Source organism: Eumetopias jubatus, unplaced genomic scaffold (genome assembly GCF_037043125.1).
Source record: "Eumetopias jubatus isolate StellerSeaLion01/CBP00866 unplaced genomic scaffold, mEumJub1_p1.0 scaffold_4, whole genome shotgun sequence".
NCBI lineage: Eukaryota > Metazoa > Chordata > Mammalia > Carnivora > Otariidae > Eumetopias > Eumetopias jubatus.
The window spans coordinates 13,222,590-13,245,505 of NW_028274810.1; the positions used below are offsets into that span (position 1 = coordinate 13,222,590).

General features: G+C 52.8%; 1 protein-coding gene across 3 annotated transcripts in view; it reads left to right on the plus strand.

Moving 5' to 3' along the window:
• Positions 1 to 22,916, plus strand: part of KCND3 (potassium voltage-gated channel subfamily D member 3) — a 201,436-nt gene that overhangs the window by 174,439 nt on the left and 4,081 nt on the right. For all 3 annotated transcript variants that reach the window (XM_088022920.1, XM_028102106.2, XM_028102108.1), the window contains exons 2-3: positions 16,451 to 16,613; positions 22,525 to 22,626. In XM_088022920.1, the coding sequence (XP_087879046.1) occupies positions 16,451 to 16,613; positions 22,525 to 22,626 (265 nt within the window). The remainder of the gene's footprint in view (positions 1 to 16,450; positions 16,614 to 22,524; positions 22,627 to 22,916) is intronic.

The window sequence follows — 22,916 nt, forward strand, 5'->3', positions numbered from 1 at the left end:
AAGATTAATTTCCACGCCATTGACACAGGAGGCTCATTACCACACAGAGGGTGTGTGTCTGTCCGGCTGTGACGGGGCGCAGGCAGTGGGGACCCCACCAGCCAGGAGACAGGGAGGGCGGCCTGGGAAGCCGGTCAGGGCAGGGGTAGGGGACCAGGGGACCAGCCTGGCTCTGGGTGCATGCCCAGGTTGTGGCCGGGGCTCTTTGCCAGGCCCTGGAAGATTTCCTCCCCGCAGCGTCCCCACGTGTCCCTTCTCCAGGGGAACAAGGCTGAGACGCACGCGTTTTCCTCTTGGCAGATTTTCTAATGCTCTCCCCCACCTTGGGGTTGATGTTTCATCAAGATTAATAGTCAATTGAGTCATTTTTATTTTTTTATTTTTTTTAAGATTTTATTTATTTATTTGACAGAGAGAGAGATAGCAAGAGAGGGAACACAAGCGGGGGGAGCGGGAGAGGGAGAAGCAGGCTCCCCGCAGAGCAGGGAGCCCGATGCGGGACTCGATCCCAGGACGCCTGGGATCATGACCTGAGCCGAAGGCAGACGCTTAACGACTGAGCCACCCAGGCGCCCGATTGAGTCATTTTTAAAGAGGCCTTTTGATGAAGAGAAAGCACATAAATAAGCCCTGCGTGTCACTCAGGATGCCCTTGCCTTATGCCACCCGGTTCTGCTTTGTAGCCGAGAAGCCCTCTGCCCTTTATTTGATACACCCTCGCCCTGCAGCAGGCTCGCCTGGCTGATCAGCCGGGTGCAGGGGCCCTCAAGGGGCCACAGTAGAGGGCAGGGCAGGCAGGTGCAGGGTGGGGAGGCGGGGGGCAAGGGGGGCAGTGCAGCCTTGTCAGAGCCTGGTCGCCTGGGTCGTGTGTTCTGGGTCCAGCATCCTTCCCTCACTGCAAGGTAGCGCTCAAGAGCGTCGGCATGAATTCCAGCTCGGCTGTCTATCCCCTGTGTGATTTGGGGATCTGTCACTTCACCTTCCTGAGCCTCAGTCTCCTAATATGCAAAGTGGGGATCATCACAGCCCCTGTCCTGGGGTCATTGGGGGAATCAAATACATGAAGGCTCACAAAGTCCTGGGGCCAGGGCCTGGCACATGGTAAGCCTTCATATGCTGGCACTGCTCACATCCTCCTGGCCCATCGCCCTCACTTGGGGGCACCTGTGTTTCCCACAGAGGCTGCCCACCAGGGGAGCCATGCGGAGCCATGGGACTAGCCAGCTGAAGCCCCACTGAGCCCACACCTCCGAAGGTGAATTGAAGGGCACAGGGCAGAAATGTTCTAAAGGGAGAGTCCGGAGTACAGAGGCTCCATTGTAACGCAATATGTGTGCAGTCACACTGGGGTTTAGGGGAGTCTGGGAGATGCAGGGCCCAAGCCCACAAGCCCCCCTCCGTTCAGATCTACTTAAATTAAATGTTGACAGCCCAGAGAGCATGCTGCCAGGGAAGACGGAAGGCTCTGATTACCACGGAAACAGGGGAGCCCTTGCCCAAAGCATCCCCCGTCATCTCGGCCAAAGCCAGAGAGGAGCTGGGATGGAGTGAGGGTGAAGGAGGAGTGACATGCCAAGGACATGGGGATATGAAGGAGGCCTTGGCCCAAGGGACGAGGGCTGGGCAGCTCCTGCCATCAGGCGTTTACTGAGTACTTTCCAAGTGGCCCAGCCCCGTTTTAAGCTCTATGGGAGGACCCTGGAGAGCCAAGAACATAGCCCTGCCCTCAAGAAGCAAGAATCTAGTTGGCAACACAAACCCCACCCTCCCATGAAACATTAAAGTAACAACAAGAGATTGTGCAGGGCTGTCGGTCATACATGAAAAAGGAGCAGTGGCTTCCGACATCGCAGAGAATGAAGGGGTTGGAGTAGATGGTTCTGCTTTTAACTAAGTTTTTTTTTTTTTTAACTTTTTATTATAGAAAATCTCAAGCATGTACAAAAGTAGGAAGGGGTCAGTGAAGCCCCATGAACCTACCCACCTGGCTTCATCTTGTTCCTGGAGTATTTTAAGGCAAATTCCAGATATGTGTCATTTCACCCATAAACTCTTTGATACGTGTGGAACATACGATATTTGAGGTTTCTCCCCGCTCTGACCTGGCTTGAGCGCATGGGTGGTGGTGAATGTCCGAGTATTCCTCTTAGGGGTGAGGGGGAAGCGATATGTCCATCTGGGGTGGGGAATGCTATTTTACACCCACACGAGCACACGCACACGCACGTTCAACCAGCAGCCCCAAGGACCACCTCTAAACGCCCCCAAGACTATTGTTCCTGTTCCTGGCAGACCTCAGCCCAGGCAAGGCCCGGTTGGAACAGCTTTGGACATAAGGGTCCAAAAGAGGCGGAGCCTGAAAGAGAAGCAGGGAAACATCCATTTCTTCACCAACTCTGGGATGAGCCCACTACCTGGCAGGCAGTGTGGTGGGTACTGAGGGAGCAGGGGTGGCCCGGGCCAGCAGAGCCCCTGCTGTCACTGGCTAGCATGAGGAGACAGGCAGGGGTGAGAGCAGAGGGCAGGCAGGCTGGTACATATGGGAAGGGGGCTGTTCAAGGGTGTCACACCAAGAGGCATCTCACAGCAAGTGGAGGCTGAGAGAGAGGCAACAGCTCTGAGCCACAGAGACTAATGACGGAGGCCAGAAGGCAGGCTCCTTTCCTTCCAGGCAGGCGTGGAAGGCCAGGCACCTCCTGAGAGCCGGGGGGGGGGGGGGGGGGAGGGGGCGGCATCCTTACCCTTTCCTTCCCCCGCCGCCTCGGGTAGGGTCAGGCAAGACAGAGCCCAGCCCGCAGCTCACTCCCACTTTCCAAAGCAAAAGAAACAGGTCAGGGGTGTGATCGAGGCTCAGCGAACGTAGGGAGCTGCTTCAGACCAGACCCAGAAGCGCTGAGCCCCGGGCTGGCCGCGTGTACGATGCCAAAGGATTCTTCTGGGTTTTCCACAGCTCGGCAGAAACGTGAAATTGGCCACAGGCCCCGGAGCAGGACTTTAAGTGCCTGAGAGGAGGTTAGAGGTAATAGTTAAGCATCTTGGGAGACCCAGGGATTTCGTCCCGCTACAGGCTCCAGGGGAAACCTGCTGTAGAAATGAAGTCTGAGTCTAGGCTAGCATCACAACAGTCCTCTGCACAGCCCTCGGCCGGGCCGTGGGGCACCTGCGTGAGGTGACGCACAAGGGAGAGACTCCATCTTCATCACGGTGACATGAGGTTCACAAGGCACCTGCGTTCTCTCGCACCTGGGGCCTGCCGGGGACAAGAGCAGAAGGCAGGTGTGGGACTGTGACCTCCAGCGCAGGCCAAATGAAATGGGGAGCCACAGCATGACTTGGGAGCTCAGAGGAGGGCTGTCATGCCGGCAGAGGGACAGACAGACTCTGTGGCTCCCACGGCAGAACTGGGACTTACAGGGACAAGTTACAGGTAAACTGACAATGTGAGGAGTCCAACTGTGACCCAGATTGTTTCTTGCAGAAGGATGACTAAGCTCTCGGGTATAGCTGAGTTACAACTCGTTATGCATGGTTATGTAATTATAACTAGTTACATATGTGTGGATGACTATAGTTTACATACATGTGGTAACTATAAACTGTATATACAACTAGTTATAACAGTTTATAAAGAGCTTTTAGAGACGTGACTTTCCGAACAACCCTGCGAGGGAGTTTGTTGCTATGCCAGTTGTCAGATGAGTAAACTGAGGAGGCTCGTGGCTGCCGGAGGTCTTAGCTGAGTAGAAAGAGCAAGGACTGACACGAAGGTCTGTCTGACTCCAAAGCCTGTGCAGGGGAGGTCCCCAGAGGGTAAGGAAGGCCACCGTGGGGAGGACTCCCGTGCCACCCTGAGACTCTGAGACAGTGGGGACCAAGTACAGTTCGGATAAGACCTACTGGAAAAGGGAGAACACCTCCCGGTCCTTGGAGGGTGGGGAGGGTGAGGAGGGGAGGGACAGCCCCCAGGATGAGGGAAAGCAGCCCTGGACAATACAGGGTAGAGGGGAGGGGCCGCTGGAGCAGACTCAGTTTACCTTCTGGGCAGTGCGGCTGGGCTGGGATGAGTGGGGACACCCAGTGGCCGTATATAGGGTCCAGGGGCCCCGTCACTTATCCCCTCAACCTGTTGGGGCCTGGGGCTAAGACTCCTGTCAGCCCTGCGGTGCTCGCCTCTTGCCCACTCCCCACCCTCCCAGCTGCAGCTACGGGAGAACGAGCTATGCCAGCAGAAGCAAGCACCACCTCCAGAGAAGGTCCCCATCAGCAGTGAGTACCCCCCACTCCCCAAGACTTTGTCTGCCTTACCAGCTTCTGCCTGCCGCTCCCGGTCCCTCCGCGGACTTTGACCTCATTGCTCCAGTTCCCCCATTTGGTGGCGCCACCTGGTGTCTGACCCTGGCCACACCCCCACTTTCGCTGTACAGACCTTCTGGGCCCTTCCCTCTCTCTCCCAGAATCCCGCCCACGGCTTCTGCAACACGTGCCCACTCTGGCGCTCACCAAAAGCTTGCCATGGCCTGTCATGCTCCACTTTGTAGTTGAGGCAGCTCTTCCCCACCGGGGGTAGCAGAAGGCCGAGCAGCTGCCCCAGGGAGAAGGACTGTTGTCAGGAACATACGGAGAAAGACAAGCCGATGACGCAGGCCTGCGGGACGAGGTCTCTGAGGGAGCACCGGGCTTGGACCAGACATGTGTGCTGTTCCTCGTGGCTCCTGCTTGTCAACCTCTCCTCCTGAGAGTGCAGAGGGGGTAAACGGGGACAAGTGTCCTGGGGGCTGAGGCTGGGGAGAATGGCTGAGCAAGGCCCAGTTTCCAGAAGAGCATGCCAGTTGAGATCGGGGCCGGGACTTTGGACATGCCAGTGTGACTTGTGGCCCCCGGGTGCCCCAGACCAGGGCCTATGTGCCCTCTCCAGACCCAGGGCCCGGTCCAGCCAGGGACGGGTGTTTTCACGGTCTCCAGGACCCCAGCCCTTCCACTTCTTCCTTCTGAAGGACACGTGACCTTACAGACCACGCTGGGAGCGAGCCCATTCAGAGCACAGGGAACAGCTGAGGGGACGTATAGGAAGTATCCCCAGAAATAACCAAATCCCAGTTTTCGTGTGACTATTTTCCCATTGACAGGAGACCAGCAGTGAATGCGATTCCATCTCCTTCCCTGGTCTTTACACGAAGGTGGCTGACTGGCTGGTTGGCACTGTTCCTTGTCTAGTTCTAACACTGGGTTGCTGTCTTTTGATTTTGCCCTCTGCTCATCGTCCATGCCACTGTGTCTTTCCTGGGAGCCGCAAGAGCAAAAGGGATTGGGTCTGTACCGGAAGCAAGCCCCATTCAGCACTGGGACATGACTTCAGTGGTGGCCTCTCTTGATGACATGGCCGTTGTGGACAGCTCCATGGTCTTCGCTGCCCTCCTACCTGTCATGATATGGACAGACTCGGGGATGAGGGCTTAGGGACAAGTTGTCCGCGTGAGGGTCTTCAAGGATGAGACTGGGAAGTGGAGGTCTGCTCCAGAGGCTGAACCCATGAGGGATAAGCTGTTGATTTCAGTAGTAATTAACCTCAGCATTTAATTTTTTCATTTCCAGAAACCCCACTTGGTTCTTTTTCACGTGTGCCCGATGATTTCTGATAGTGTCCCGGCTTGTCTTTGTGATTCCATCCTTTATTTCATAAAACCATTTCGTACAGAACTCTTCTGTGTCCATCAGTTTCAGTGTCTGAAGTTCTTGGGGGGGGGGCGGGGAGGAGTACCTAAATCTATTATTGGTTTCTTTCTGTTGACTGATTCACGGTTGCTTACTTCTTTACGATTTGTTTTTGTTTTTTTTTTTTAAGCAAACTCATATTTACGTGATCTTAATCTGTGGGAATCCTGAAGACCAGGGTTAAGGGTGTTTTCCTCTGGACAGGACTTAAATCGGGTTTTCCCAGAAGCCAGGTAGCTCCATCATCTTGGGAGCCCTTTAGCCCACGTGCGGGGCCTGGCTTCACTTGAAGACCCTGAGAGTTCCTTTCCCCTAGGTTCAGGGTCCAGTGACAGGTCACAACTCACCAGCTGCTGTTGGCACAGGCGCTCAGGGCCAACCGTGTTCCTCCCTCTGCTTACTGCCCCCTCCTCCCAGCTGTGATTTCCCCCTGGGGTTTGTCCCTTTTTATTGGGGGTAACATGGATTTCCCCTACTGCACGTGAACCCAGAAATGCATCAGAAAGTATATTTTATTCCAGATTTAGCTGTTTTGCAGCAGAAGGGTTCCCTGATGATCTCGTCTGCTAGAGTCAGCAGTTCCATGGCTAAATCTGTTTATAGTTCATTCACTCATTCAACAAATATCCTGAGTGCACATCATGTGCCAGGCATGGTTCTAGGTACTGAGGATGCAGCCTCTCCCCTCCTAGAGCTTGTGGTCTGAGTCCAGAAGGAGCCAGTCCCAGGGGTCCAGTCCAGTTCGTGGAACACACACCAGAGTGGCTACTTTTGCTTACTCCCTCTGAACTCTTGCGTCCCTACTATGCATCATGCCGCGTGCCAGGCACCAGGGACTCAGAGACAGAGAGCCCTGTGCTCAGACCGTGCTCATGGAAATGGGGAAAACAGCCATTTCTGGGGGTGTGTTTCTGCATGGAGGAGTAAATGTTCTGCTGGAGGTGGAAAGACAGAGGAATGAATGATACTGTGGTGGGGAGGGAGGGCTGCTAAGGGAGATGTCATTTGAGCAGCACCTGGAAAGATGAGTAGCCATCGCCTGGGAAAGAGAGAGAGAGAGAATCCTTTCCCGCAGAGGGAAGGGCCTGGTGAAAGGCTTGTGGTCACCGAGGAGCCCGTAGCAGGGTGGGAGCTCAGGCAAGTTCAGGAAGCAGGAGTGTTGAGAGCAGGAGGAAGGGACCGGTGGGAACTTGGCTGCAGACGCACACAGAGCTTGCCCGAGTGCCCCCCTAGGTTCCTCCCTTCTGTCCCCCCTCATACTAAGCCAGTGACCAAGTCCAGCAGGCTCTACTTCCTCAACACAGCCTGCAGACATTCTTTGTGTAGCATTATGACATTGAACCACCATCGGGATTTGCTTGTCTGTCCCCCCTGAGATTGTAAGCTCAGGGGACATGCCTGTCTATTTACCTTTGAATTCCCAGCACGAGCAAAGGGAGGAACAGGGTAAACACCCAGCAGGCGTTTGATGACTTGATCAATCCAGACGGACAGGGTGGAGACGCGTGGGCCCGTGCAGGTTTGGGTGTGTGTGAAGCAAACACAACGCACAGGGCATTGGGAAGTCACATGAGGCTGACACGCTGGCCTGGCCAAGCAGATGACCCTGTGCATTCTACTCAGCCTCTCCCAGCTGCGGTTTCCTCAAAAATGGGGCTAATGATACCTCGTAAGGTTGTTAGGAAGATCAAATGGTGCATATTGACGTTAATAAAAATAGACTATTAGTGAATTGTTACTATGATTATTATTAGGTTCTCTTGCTCTGAGCTTCAGTTCTCCCCTCTGGGTCCACCCCTAGATGGGGTCTTCTGAAGAAACTTGAGGTTCCAAATGCCAACCCATCCTTTTGGCTCCTGGCTCACCACTGGGGCCACTTTGTGGGTGAATCCAGGAGAGTGCCTGGCTGCAGGAACACGACCAGAGATGTGGGTTGATTTTTGAGGGGGACAGGGGTGGGGGAGAGGCATGGGGTAGAAAGGAAAAGTGACATGAGGCTTTCATTTGATTTTCCAAGTCCCCCTCCTTGAATATCGATTGCATAGGGCTAAAGTCATTTGTAGGGGTATGACTAGGCAGCTGCCGTAGATGCAATCCGCTCTGAAGGGCCCCCCTTGCTCTCTAACCAGACTTCTGCCCGCCATGTTGGCTCCTCAGGGACCGTGGCTTTGGGCTATAGGGACTAGTAGTTATGTGTAGGGACTTTGGAATTTAAGAGACCTGGTTCTGCCCCTGGCTAGCCAAGTGACCTTGGGCGTATTACTTAACCACTCTGTGCTTCAGTTTCCTCATCAGGACAATGGGCATAATGATTGCATCTGTTTCTTAGGATTGCTGGAAGGAGAGAGATCGTGGGTTTGCAGTACCTGGCATGACATAAGAGCTCAAATAAAAGAAAGAAAAACAGTTACAGCAGTCCTACTCCATGGGAGGGGGTCTGGACATGAAAAGAGGCTGACCAGAGGTGTGTCAAGGGATGAACTCATCAGCCAGGCTGGTGTTTTAGTGTCCTCCAGGGTAGTCTGCCATTGTCCTTTGCCCTGGACAAGGAGGTGACCACAGGGGTCTGAGTCCCTGGAACTTGCCGTGGTGCCCAGCCTCCTCTGAGAATATGTCTCCCCACCCTGACCCCACCCATCACAGGGCAGCTTCTATCCCCCATCTGATCCCCAGTCCCAAGGGTCTGGAAGCAGAGGAGGAAGCCAAGTTCAGGGGCCTCCAAGTGGAGAAGGTGGGTGCAGGAGCAGGTGTGGCCGTGAGGTGGAGACGGGAACTCATCAAGGACACATCTCTTTGACCGAGCTCCCAGCAGCTGGGCCCCGAATGGGCAGTGTCTGGCCTTCAGTAGAGAAGGGACTCCCTGCCAGATGTGCAGCCTCGCCCCTGCCTGAGAGGCAGGTGGAATCAGACCAGGGAGCTTGGCTCCCACTTATCTCTCAGCACCTGGAGGAGGAAATGAAGGAAGCAATTAATTGTACAAGGCGGGTGGTTTGTGCAGCTTAAGTTCAGATAAAAAGTTTAATTATCCCTAAACCCTAATACAAATTAATTAGCCTTCCATATTAAGAGGGTAAGCTTCCCTGTTCTTGCCATAGGCCAGCCATCACTGCAGATTACCGAGAATGTGCTGGGAGAGAGTGGACACAGAAGTCCACTGAGTGCCTGAGCAACCCTTCCCCCCTGGGGTCCAGGGGCAGGCAGCTGCCACAGGGCGGCCCCAGGTGAGGTCTGGGTGTGAGTCCTAAATCTGGGGTGAGCACCATAGCTCCTCTGTCCCTGGGAGTCTCCCTCCTGGAGGGGCTTTTTCTCATCCCTTCCTTTCCTCCCCTCTCAGAGCCAGGATGAGGGGTGGGGGAAGGGAGGCCTTATTTGCAGGAGAAAAGGAAGACAAAAAGGAAATAAGGCTAAGGCTTGAATTTTTTTTTTCTAGGCCATGACATTTTCTTTTTTTCTTTTCTCACCCCTTTCTTTCCTCAAAATTCCACATAGAAAATAGGCCATAGATGCCATTAGGACTTAGAGATCCTGCACCTCAGAGCTCCTGCCCAGGTGGGACCCAGGAGGCCCCAGGGCCAAGGCCACTGCTGAGCGTGGACATTGCGGTCATAATTAGCTGCTATGTAATGAGTGTTTACTGTGTAACAAGCATGTCGTTTTTGCAACAATGTTGCAAGGTATGTTTTATTCATTAACTCACACATTCCACCAACATTTATTAAAGTTTGAGCCGGGGAAGGACATGCTTGGATTTGCATCTTAAGAATGTGGTTCTTTGGGAATTAAAAGGGAACAGGAGTAGAAATGAGAAATCCGGCGAGAAGGCTTTTGCTGATGCCCAGTCTAGAAGGCCCAGTGGTCTGGGCCCTGGCTTTGTTTAATAAACATCAACAGGGTTCTTCCTGTGTGCCCGAATGGAGCATTTTCCACATCGGACCTCACTAATCTCTCACAACAACCCTGTGAAGTGTAGGCACTATTATTTTACCCATCCCAGGCGCCGCGGTCGAAGAAGTTAGGTGATGTGCTCCAAGTCACCCAGCTAACAAGTGGCAGAACCAGGATTTGCCTCGGAGTCCATACTTTTAACCTGCGTGGGACCACTGCCACTGAGGCATCAGAGGCAGAGAAGTGGGTGACCTCCAGCTGACTCCCCAGAGCCCTTCTCCACAACCATCCTCGCCCCCATCCCCCCACAGCCCCCCAAGGAGCCGGATGTGAAGGACAGAGCAGGGCACTGGGAACAAACCGACCTGGGCTTTAACCCAGCCAGTTCTGGCCCTCACTACTTGAGGACATTAAACACTTCGCTGTCCTCTCTGGACATGGGTTCCATGTCCTTAAGGATGGGGTTACTGTGAGACCCACGAATACAGATAAAATTCCCCACGCAGGCTCCCGTACATTATTCCCATCCACCCTTCCATTGCCCATCCCCTCTTCTTCAGGCCAAATGTTCCTGGTCCTTTGACTGTTTCCCCTATGAGAGGACTTCCAGACAATTCACCATCCCAACCTCCCTTCTCTGGACGTGATCCAGTTAATCAATGTCCTGTAGAATATATAATGCCCCAAACTCCACACAGCAGCCTAGGGGCAAGTACAAACACCTACTCCCTCTTTCTGGGCACTGTACCTCCCATCAGTCCAGTCCGGTGGCACAGTTTTTTGGAAGAGGCATTACGCTGGTGGCTGTGTTGAAGTTAAATTTCCCTGGTGATTTTTAACACAGATGGCTTTTAAGCTGGTTTTTCCCATCAGCTATACAAGTCATTGATTATTTGAATCAAAATGCTGGTGTTGTCATTCATCTTTGTTAGAATTAATCTGGCTGGTTTCACCCGTGATTACAACCTGTTAAAATCCTTTTGACTCCGAAAGACCTCAATTCATAGTAGCGCTGTCATTTAGAAATTTGAAGAGCTTGCTTAAAAATGATCAGCAGCAGACAGAGAAAGGCAGACAGCGTGTGATTTCACTTAAATGTGGAATCTAAAAAACAAAACAAATGAACGAACAAAACACAACAGAAACAGACTCGTGGATAAAGGAAACACACAAATAAAGGTTGATTACCAGAGTATCCAACGGATGAAATAGGTAGGATAGAGGAAGAGGATTGAGAGGTACAAACTTCCAGTTGTGAAAGGAATAAGTCACAGGGATGTAATGTTCAGCGTAGGGAATAGTTAATATCGTCATAACTGTACCATGTCAGATGGCGACCACAATTATCATGGGGATCATTGCGTCACGTATAAAAATATCGAATCTCTATGAAGCATGCCTGAAACTAATAGGCTATCGTATGTCAGCTCTACTTCAAAAAAGGCAATTAATTTTAAAAATAATCATCAGCAGCAGTACCCTGATCAACACCATCACCGTCGTCCTTATTATCATGGGATCCGAGGGGAAGAACGTTAAAACAGAAACAAGAATTTGTTGGTGCGCAGACTCGGAAGAAGGACTGAACAGCTAAGCCACAGGGAATGCGACAGTAAAGCTGGCCCTCAGAATCAGGACAGGAACTCGGACTCCGTCAGAGCCCCTTTTCCACTTCTCACCTCTTTCTCCAAGTCAGCCTGCTCCCTCTCTGACCACAGCCTGGCGTCAACCCTCTGTGAAGAGCTTGGCCTCATTGCAAAGGTAGCACTCCAGGGGAGGGAAGGCCTCGCCCCATATAAGTAGCCAGCAGGAGACATGCAAATCAAAACCACATTGAGATGCCACTTCCCACCTACTAGGATGGCTAGAATCAAAAGACAAATAGTAACAAGTGTTGGTGAACATATGGAGGAAGCGGAGCCCTAATTTAGTGCTGGTGGGAATGCGACGTGGCGCAGCCACTTTAGAAAACAGTTCGGCAGTCCCCTACGCTGTTAAACACGCAGTTGCCACGTGACTCGCAGAAAAAGGAAAACATCTTTCCACACGAAAACGCGTACTCGATTCTTCAGAGCAGAAAGTATTCGTAATAGCCCCAGAGCGGAAAGGACCCAAACGTCCATCAACGGATGGGTGAAAGAGCAAACTGCGGGACATCCGTACAATGGGATATTATTCAGCAATCAGAAGGGTTGAATAGTGACCCCTGCTACAACGGGGACAGGCCTTGAAGCCTCAGCACGTCACGCTAAGTGAAAGAAGGCAGACACAGAAGGCCACGTGTAGTAGGATTCCATTGATATGAAATGTCCAAAAGAAGGAAATCTATAGAGACAGACAGTAGGTTAGTGGTGGTCTAGGGCTGAGGTGGGGGAGGCGGGGGGATGATCCCTCACTGCTAATGGGTGTGGGGTTTTTTTGGGGGGGTGGAGGTGATGAAAATGTTCTAAAATTAGACTGTCGTGATGGTCGCACAACTCAGTAAATACACTGAAAAATATTGAATTGTGGGCACGTGGGTGGCTCGGTTGGTTAAGTCTCTGCCTTCAGCTCAGGTCATGATCCCAGGGTCCTGGGATGGAGTCCCGCATCGGGCTCCCTGCTCGGCGGGGAGCCTGCTTCTCCCTCTCCTTCTGCCCCTCCCCCCTGCTCATGCATACTCTCTCTCTCTCTCTCTCTCTCTCTCTCAAATAAATAAATAAAATCTTTTTAAAAATTTTTGAATTGTATGATTTAAATGGATGAATTGTATGATATATAAGTTATATGTCAGTAAAGTTGTTAACAAATGAATCCAGGAGAGGAGTTCATGGCCCAGCGTGAGTCAGATGCCTCATTCTGAACCTGTTAACCGTGCCCGGTGGGAGCAGAGGCAAAAGGGAGGGTTTGTAAGAATACGGCAACTCCTCTGAACAGAGTTTATGTCGTAATGGTGGGGAGGGCACAGTTCCTAGATGGGTAGGCCATTAACAGACAAAACTATAGGTGCCCTCTGCACTGGCTATTTATAGAGAGTTTACATTTACCCAGAGACAACATTAAGTGCCTCTCCTGAATCATCTCATTAATTATTACAACAACTCTGTAAGTTAGGTATATAAAACCTATTTTATATGGGTAGCGGCTTCACTTAAATAACTTTCCCAAGGTCACTTAACCCGTAAGTAATGTGGGGCCTGGGATCAACCTGGGACCTGTCGCCAGTCTCCTCTCTCAATCATTAGGCCATGCTGCCTCCCTCTGGCTTTACATAAGTTGTAGAAAAATTCTGGAACACACCACTGGAGACCGAGCTCTCGATCCATTCCTTATTTCATTTACTTATTTACCATTTCACTAAAGGAGAGCCTTCTAACACGAAAGCCATGAACTTCCTTTGCTGGCATAGGACTGCTGTTGATCATCTTTGGAAAGTGCCTGAAGCTGTCTGTTCAGCCCCTCCTGACAGCACTGCCATCCACACCCATTCCTCCAGCTTGTCAAGGGTATGAGGAACTGGGACAAGAGCACATCTCGCTAATATCACGATGCAGCAGTCCCCTGATCCACCAGCCACTGAGCCCTCCCAAAACAAGAAATCAGGTTAATTTGGCAAGACGCGTGCCTAGTGAGCAATACGGCTTATTTTCCAAGTGTTCGCAAGCTGTCCACGTAATATCTGCTCTCAGGTTCTGCCAGCATTTTGATGGCAGAATTGATGGGTGCCCAGCCTGTTGGTCTGTGGCTTCTCAGACTTCCTTTCCCACCCATCTTCAAAAATACCAACACAGCGGTTTGCGGGCTTCAGTCTCTCAGTATTTCTGCGCCGTGCCATGATTTCTCAGCCGTCATGGGCAATGCTCCACAACTCCATCTGTGCATCCCTCCTGTCTCCTGGGGTGGGATCCAGGTGGGCCTGTGAGGTGCCTCCACTGAAGACAGCTGGGTGCTCGCCCGCTCGCCCCTCCCCACCCTTGAGCTCCGCATCCTTTCCCCCCACGTTTGCCTCAGCCTTTCCAAGATAAAGCCTGTTCTTCTGGGTGGAGAAGGCAGAGAGCGCACGGGAGTTGAGTTGTCCTGCTTTCGCTCGGTCGTCTGTTACCAGCACACCATCTGCACCAGCAGCAGGCTCAGCTCTACTCCTCACTCTTTCTTCCACCTTTCTGTGTCTGTAGCATTTTTCACCAGCCACCATCACCCCCAAATGGAGCCTTTCTGACGCCGTGCTTACATTCTCCTGCCACGCTTCATTTCCACCCAGTGTCCACCTTTCAGCCACATCCCCGAAAGTCCCTGCTAACATTATTCACTTCTAGGGGCAATCCCCCTTTCCTTCATCATCAGGATTAGTTGACCATGGCACAATCAGCTGTGTTTTTAGTTTCCCAGCCACAGAGACCACGGTTTCCGGGACGCCTGGGCCAAAGTAACAGTGTGTATGGTTTATGGAGGTGCACGTGTCTCAAGAGGACCGTGGTCCAGGTTACTAGTTCTATCTCCCCTTGACAGACAAGGGGAGGCTGAGGTCCAGAGTCACATTCCCCCAAGGTCGCGCGGTGATCTGATGGTGAGCTGGGTGGGGCTGGAACCCAGGGCGCCTGCATCTGGAAGCCAGGTTCTCGACCACGCGCCCCCGGGGGCCCCTCCTGGGCAGCATGGAGGAGCCGGTGAGCCTAACGTCAGCGTTCCCTGAAAGAGCAGCCCCAGGCTTGGCGTCGGTGGCATGACAGAGAGAGCTTGAGGCCAGGACAAAGGGCCGAGACACCGAAGGAGAAGGAAGAGTGTTCTCAGAAGAGGAGCCTAATTCACAGGGTGTCAAGAGGCTTAAATGAGGTCACTCATTCACTCACCAAATATGTGTCAACGGCTGGCATATGGTCCACAGAGCCCTTAGGTGCTTAGGAAGGGAGGACGTCACCCTCTGGAACAGATCCGCCCTATCCCCTTTCCCTTCTTCTCTGCGTCCTCAGGGCACCTGGGTGCCCTCAGGACAAGGGACTCTGAGCCTCGATTCCGTGGCAGCAACTCCTGGTCCTCCTCCCCTTGCTTCTGCTCCAGACACACAGAGGGGTGAGGAGGGGAAGGTGTTTCCGGCTTTGGCCAAAGGAGTCATCACAGCTTTTGCCTAATAAAGCCTTTAATTTATCTCAATAAAGAAGAGGCTAAACACTTAACCACTGCTGAGAGTACCTTATTGATCGGAGGAAAGAAGCTCTGGCCTGCCTGCCTGGGGCTGAGCAGGAGCCAGGCCCAGCTGGTCCCCCCCAGGGCAGCCACCAGGGTGGGAAGCACTTAGGAGAGACCCTCTGAGCTCTGAGATGAGCCGGCGCCGTCCCAAAGTGGCTGCGCGGCTTAGGGGGCTGAGTTTTGAAGCTCACGGCTGCCCTCTGAGATGGTGTGGTTGGTAGAAAACAGATAATGGGTTTGAGCCCAGCCTCTCCCCCAGCGTGGGCAGTCCCCCGGCCTGTGAGCCTCACTTCCCGCATCTGCACAGTGGGGCTGAGGACACAAAGTTCACAGGGTCCGTGGAGCTGGTGGGAGGTAAGCGTGCAGAAGGGCTTTGTGTATTATAAGTCTCCACGTGAATAGAGGGTGGGTTTATTATTTGTTATTTTTATGAACATAAATGAGATTGTGCTGCTTTTCTTCCTAATACGCATCCGTGGCTGCTTGCGGCACTTGGCCCATTGTCCACACTCCGTGGGGTGGCCTCAACCTCCTTTTGTAGCTACCCTCCGCCCCTGCCCCCCCCACCAGCAGGCCTGCAGGCATGCCCAGAGCCTGCCATGCTCCCTCCTCCCTCAGGGCCTCTGCCTTTCTGTTCCCTCTGCCTGGCACACTCTTCCCCAAGTGTGTTGCCTGGTTGGATCCTTTACCTTTAGATCTCAGCTGAAATGTCAGCTCCTCAGAGAGGCCGTTCCTGGCCACACTGCCCCCACCTGGCACAGCGCCTGTCTCTCTTCTCTTCACAGAAATAACGACGAGTCAGTGTTTTTATGTGTTCCCTTATTTGTTTAATGGTCCTCCCCTTGTAAGTGGTTGCCTCTGGGAATGCAGGGATCTTGTCTGTTTTGTTTGCTCCCAGGTCAGAGTAGGCACAGAGTAGGCTCTTCCAACAACTGTTGAATGAAGGGATGGATGGATGGATGGATGAATAGGTAGATGGACGAAAAGATGGATGGATATGGATAGGTAGATGGATGGATAGGTGGATGGATGAATGGATGGATGGATGGATGGATGGATGGATGCATGGATAGGTGGATGGATAGATAGGTGGATGGATGGATGGATGGATGGATGGATGGATGGATGGATGGATGGATAGGTGGATGGATGGATGGATGGATGGATGGATGGATGGATGGATGGATAGGTGGATGGATGGATGGTTGGATGGATGGATGGATGGATGGATGGATGGATGGATAGGTGGATGGATGGATGGATGGATGGATGGATGGATAGGTGGATGGATGGATGGATGGATGGATGGATGGATGGATGGATGGATAGATAGGTGGATGGATGGATGGATGGATGGATGGATGGATGGATGGATGGATGGATAGGTGGATGGATGGATGGATGGATGGATAGGTGGATGGATGGATGGTTGGATGGATGGATAGGTGGATGGATGGATGGATGGATAGGTGGATGGATGGGTGGATGGATGGATGGATGGATAGGTGGATGGATGGATGGATGGGTGGATGGATGGGTGGATGGATGGATGGATGGATAGGTGGATGGATGGATAGGTGGATGGATGGGTGAGTGATGGGCAGGGAGGCCTGGCTTTTTTCCCCAGTGACCCCTCTTCCTCACACCTGTCTCTCTCTCTCTCTCTCTCTCTCTCTCTCTCTCTCAGATATGGAGATATGGTGCCCAAGACAATTGCAGGGAAGATTTTTGGCTCCATCTGCTCCCTGAGTGGCGTCCTGGTCATTGCCCTGCCGGTCCCTGTGATCGTTTCCAATTTCAGCCGGATTTACCACCAGAATCAGAGAGCCGATAAACGCAGGGCACAAAAGGTAAGACTCAACCTGGGGGGCTCAGACAGGGGCCTGGCCCTCTGCTTTGGGTCTTGAGCCATGGTCACAGTCAGGTCGCCAGGCCTGGACTTCCGGGACGGATCCCCACACAGACAGCCTCTGGCTTCGGAAGGTAAGGCAGCTTCGTGTCCCTTCCTACCGACCAGGGTCCTGCATTCCAGCTCTGAGCCCTGGTCAGCTGCAAAGTGCAACAAGCCCTCAATCATCCATAAGCTGACTGTCTCCCTCCTGGATGTTCTGTGCAATTTCCTTGAGCCCTGGCTTCCCCTTCAAGACCTCAGCCACCAACACTCAGTGCCCCAGACCCCTCCCTGCCCCTGCCAGGAGCTTACTGGGGCACGTAATTGCTCTCCGATGCCCTCTGCTAGCCGATACAAAACATAGGGACAGAACAGAAATTTGCTGAGAAGAAAAGTGAATCCTCTGAAAGGAGAACATTCTGAGGCCACTGAGTTCCAGAACAAAAGGCACGACATGCTTTGGTCACCTCGGGGTGTTTGCGGTTCAGGCACAGAACTGCGGCTGATGACCAGGAGAGGAGACATTGGGCCTGAGAAAAGAGTGTGGCGATGTCCAGTATACACTGCTTAAGACGGCAGGGCAGTCAAATGCCCCCATGCCAAAGGAAGAACGTCTGAAGGCTTTGGTGTGTTCTTAGGGCATCTGGCTAGTGAAGGTTCTTGGGTTGTGACTTTTGCCAGCTTCCTGTCAGGAAAAGGGAGGACTACGGGGCCCGTTTTCCATTTCTCTTCTGATCTGGGCTGAAATAGGTACCCCTTCAGCAGCTGCCCAACCTCCAGGAGGTTCGGGTCAGAGCCTTTCTGGGTACAGTGGACGGGGGGAGCTCGTTGAGAGAGTCACTTAACACGGCCCAGAGAGCCTGTGTCCTTATTTTATTCCTTCCGTCATTCATTCATTCCACAAATATTTCCTGCACCTGCGGTGTGTCAGGCCCTGTGTGTGTGGCTGGTGGTTTCCCCCCCTCACAGTCCCTGCTACTGGCCTCCCATTTACAGGGGTAACACCAAGTAGCAGGGCTTCCTTGACATATCAGAGGAATCCAGAATTTCAGAACACATCTGTATACACTGTCTGAAATGAAGTCACAGCATTCATGAACGTTAGCTCTGAAATGTATGGTAATTTACATACAATAATACCTAATAATATATGTTATGCAATTATATAATGAATCCAGTTGGTTCCCACTTCCAACATAGCCCCTTTTGCGTGCCCTTGTGGTCACCCCCCCAGGTCGGGCTGAGATACCTTTTGACTTATCTTGACCTGGCTCTGAATGTTGCCGGCCTGCCTTAGAGCGATCTTCTGGCTCTGTGCTGTTCTCTCTCTCCCCTCCGGCACCCATTTCCTACCTCTCCACCCAAGGTCCAGGCCTCCCCATGCCCACCCCCTGCTAGCCACCCAGAAATGGAAGTCTTATCTCCTTCCCCTGTTCGAGTCAGCTGGTAAATGTTGGACAATATCTAAATTCATTATGCTGTCCTCAAGAAAGGGCTAGGGGTCCTAGAGCAAGCCCACCCCCCAGGGGCTAGGCTGACACAGGTATCAGGTCCAGCAGGGTAGGGTCAAAGGAATCCCCAGCTCACACACTAGCCTACAGCTGTGCCCAGGCAGGCTGGGCTTTAATGTGCTCCCACAGCTACCTTTCCCTCCGTGTGCCCACACCCTTACCCACCTCTCAGAGCATCACATCCCCTGCCGTTTTACCCCTGCAAAGAACAGAACAGTGATCATTTCCGCTGGGACCTTACAAAGCCCATCCTGTGTGATCACAATGCAGAAGGAATCAGCCTTGGTGCGTCCCTCCTTCTAGCTGCTAAAGCCCACACTCCCTCCCTTCTGCCTCTCCCCACCCTCTCCCCTCTCCCTTTGAAGTCAGAGTAAATATTTACAGTGTTTTCACCTCGCCTGGATACTGTCTCCCCTCAAGGTTGTTGGCTCTGTCTCTTTCACCTTGGGCTGCCTTGCGAGAGGCAAAAAAAAAAAAAAAGAATACAAGAATACTGCCTGCTTCCAGCACTGAGTCTGTCGCCGCGAAGCAAGGAAGGCAGGTACGAGAGACTTAGTGGCGGCGGAGACATGGGACAGGGAGGAGGTCAGGGAAGCTGGTAGTTCTCAGTCCAGACCACACACTCAGGAGCTAGACAGCCCTGAAGGAAAGTTCCAGCTCCCCACGGTCTCCGCTGTAAAGGGAAGCCTTAAGAAGTTGTCACCCTTTCCTGTCACGACTGGTTTGCTTGGGGTTGTCACTGAAACGAACTCCACAACTCTTGGCTTCAGAGGCTAAGTTCTCGAAGCCAAGTGAATTGAAGATCGAGTAAGGACGTCTAGCGGTGGACAGAGAGAAGGGAACATCTGGATTTTTACTGAGCTAAGCATAGACTCACATGTAAGTTATAAGATTATCACCACCCAGGTATGGATGTTGGTACAATCCACGAATCTTATTCTAGACTTCCCCAGTATTACGTGTACTCGTGTGTGTGTGTGTGTGTGTGTGTGTGTGTGTGTGTGTGTGTGTGTGTGAAAAGCTTGATGCCAGGCAGCTTCATGCCTCCATCACCTCGGTCAAGGTGCTGAACCATTCCAGCACCATAAGGATTCCTCTCACCCCAGCTCTACCCCATCCCTAACCCCTGGCAACCATTTACCTAGCCTCCATTTACTCAATGTTTTCATTTCAAAAATGCTACATAAATGGACTCATGCAGTAGGTAACCTTTGGAGGTTGTTTTCTGTTTTGTTTTGTTTTTTCCATTTCACATAATTCTGGAGATGCATCCAGGTTTATAAGTATCAATAGTCCATTCCTTTTTCTTGCTGGGCAGTATCCCGTGGCATGGATGTATCCCGTGCCCCGGGGCTATGCGAACCACATTTTTGGTTATTATAAGTAAAGCTGCTGTGAACATTCGTGAACAGGTTTTTGTGTGAACGTAACTTTTCATTTCTCTGGGATGAACGCCCGAGAGTGCAATTGGCCGTGTTCTCCTGTGGCTTTTCCCACATCTCCCTCTTTTTCTTTCTCCTGCCTCTCCCGGGGCAAGTGATGTCAATACTCGTGGCCCAGACAGCACCTGGAACTGTACCGAGAGTGGGAGCATCCTCCTTCCAGACCTCTCCTCCAACCCTGGAATCTCCATCCCTGCTGAAATGACAACTTCCCAGGCCTAGCTCATCCGGTTTAGAAACTGCCTGGCAGACGTTGAAATTCAGGGAGAGGGCTATTACTGGAGGCAGCATTTGGCCTGAAGGTAGGGAGACCTGAGCAGAAGCCCCCGACCCCCACCCCCACCCCAGCCTGCTGCTTTGTCCTGGAGAAGTTACTTCCCCTCATAGCCTCCATTTTCTTGTCTTCAAAATAGCCTAGATGATGGCCACATTCTCTTTGAACCTCTCATGTTGTGCTCCTGGCCAGTGGAGGAGGGAGAGGCTGACCAGTCCACACAGGGATGGGCCCATGACCAGGGCCTTATTAATGGATTTCTGACCGACTGGGAAGGACTGTCCTCCTTCCTGGGTCCTCACCAGCCTGGCTTGAACGCCTGCTCTGTGCACAGCCCTGTGTCAGACGCCGAAGATAAAAATATGCGTAAGGCAGACTCTGGCTCTCAGGAGCTCCAAGTCAAACGAGAAATCCTCACCAAATTTCATGTGCCGGGTATGGTTCTGTAAATGTACTGCAAACCTCTTTATCCTGTGTGGGAAATGATTAAACAGTGTTGTGCATTTGATATGACAATCTGTTGCTTTAATAGAGCCCAGGGTAAGATAAGATTAAAAGAAGTGCCACAAAGGAGAACAGGAGAATCTTTCATCTCTAGAAAGTAATGAAGACAGACCCCAGATATGAGAAAGGTCTGGCTCTAAGTGGCGCAATCAAATTATAGAAGGCTATAATGAGCTTGACACAATTGGATTTCCATTTGCAGCTCTCAACACCCAGTCCTCACCCAAGGCAGTAACAGCCGCATCCGCAAATGATGAGCAACGTGCTTGAATGTAGATGTGTCCCTGAGGGGAGGGCTGGCGCTGTCCTGGGCCTGGGATGAAAAGGGGAGAGGACTGACGGGGCTTCCTGGCCTTCCTTGCCCTCCTTTCCGGGCCGGATCCCCCTTTCCGCTCTCGCCGTCTAGAGAAGCCCTCTCCCTCCGACTCATAGGCAGATCTGCTGGGCCCAAGCCCCAGCCTCTTCCCCGTATTCAGAAGCCCGGAAAGGGAGTCGAGCTGTCCCCGTGGGGACACGCAGGCCACAGGAAACCAGAGACCTAGTGTGTCCTTGTGCTTCCGTTGACAGCCTGAAGCCGACTCCCTGGCCTCTTTTTAGCCCATGCGGCCGCCCAACAGGACCCTCGGAAGGGACGCTTCCCCTGGCCGGGGAGAGGTAGACGGAGACACGGAAATTGCCACAGTTTCCCAAGGCCGCTTGTCCTGCTCGGAGTGCATGGTGAAGTTACAGCGGACTTTCACAAAGGCAGGGGAGGGGCTCCTCTGGCCCAGGATCGGCCCCGTGAGTCCCTGTGGGCTCCTTTGCTTCCAGCGGCGTGGACCTAGAGCTGCCTCTACATCCGCAGGAGCCCAGACTCTGGCTGCATTTTTGTAAACCAGCAGGAACCCTTCTCCCGAAGCCTCTTTCCTCTTGGGCCTCCCTCCGTGGTTGTGCTGGCGTCGCGGTGCCACTGATTATGGCTATTAGGAAAGACAGGAGCAGCCAGCATGCCCAGTGGGTCCCGCCTCCCCTGCCTCTGCAAGCAGGACGGATGCGCGCTTGCCTTGAGATACCCGGCGGCCCCCCTGCAGGGGATCTGCTGGGGCCTCCCAGGCTGGGGCCGGGGAGCCTTCCAGTTGTCCTAGTTAAAGCCAGAGCGGTGTGTGAAAATGTGTTCCATCCTCCCCTCTCTCACACACACACACACAGTGGGCCACCGCGTCACACGCGCGTGCACCTGCTCTCGTTCCCACAGGCATGCACAACAAGCACAGACACGTTATTGGCCCCTCCATGCCTGCATCCACACCCCAAAACAGACCTGCGATTTTAAAGACTGTTATTGATTTAAAAATTACTAGGCCATGGGGATACGTCTGTGAACAAAACGAAAACTCCTGCCCGCAAGGAATTTACATTCTGGGAGGCAGTGACAAGGTAAATGCAGACACCGTATCCGCCCTTAGTCATAAGTGCTAAGGGCAAAATAGAAAGAAGGGAAGAAGTGAAGACATGTTGAAGGGCACAGATGCACACTCCTTGCTTTTCTCCTAATTGACTGATGTTTGGGCACCTGCTGGGTACAGGGAACGGCCCTGGGCCCTTGAGGAGCGTCGGGATATCCCGTCTTCTCCATGTCCTTCGTTTCTCCACAGGAGGTGGGAAGGCACCAGAAAAATCGGGATGAACCAAATTTCAGGGTCATCAGAGAACATGCTAGCTCTGGAGCTGGGGGCCCTGGGTCTACAGCTGGGTGAGATAACACATGCTCCTTTCTAGAGCTGGCCGTCCAGTTAGAGATGAGAGATACTGTAGTGCGAGACCGAGTAGGTAAAAGTCATGAAGCTTTTGGGAGGAGGCGGGGCTTTGGTGAGTGGTATTTCTGCTGCCAGGATTGCACCAAGGCTGGAGAGGTGAGTAGAGACCCCTGGAAACTCTGACCAGGACCAGGCTGCCCCGAGTGGGTACGCAATCTCAGACCCGGTGCCAGGGTCTGCGAACAGAGATCCGTAAGTGGCCGGGAAGAAGCTCCTTCCTCCCCTTCTTCAGGCATCACCTGGGAACGCAGCCGCGCTGGGACGGCCTGCTGTCACTGGCTTTGCCAGGCTCACTGTCTGGTCTCTCAGGCTCGCTCACTCTTTTTTTCTCTGCCAATCGCAGAAGGCCCGCCTTGCTAGGATCCGTGTGGCCAAGACAGGCAGCTCCAATGCCTACCTGCATAGCAAGCGCAACGGACTCCTCACGGAGGCCATGGAGCTGATGGTAGGTGCCTGCAGGGCCTGGGCTGGGGAGGGGGAGGAGAGACGGGCTTCTTTTCTCTTTCCAGGGACACCACCCCCCCCAAAGCCCTAGTGTGAACCTAAGAAGGACGTGTTTCCAGACCTTCTCCCGGGAGCACCCCTCCGCGGACCCTCTCCCATGGGATTCTCACCGCTACCCCGGACCCAGCTGTAGACCCAGGGCCCCCAGCTCCAGAGCTAGCATGTTCTCTGGTGACCCTGAAATTTGGTTCATCCCGATTGTTCTGGGGCCCTCCCACCTCCTGTGGAGAA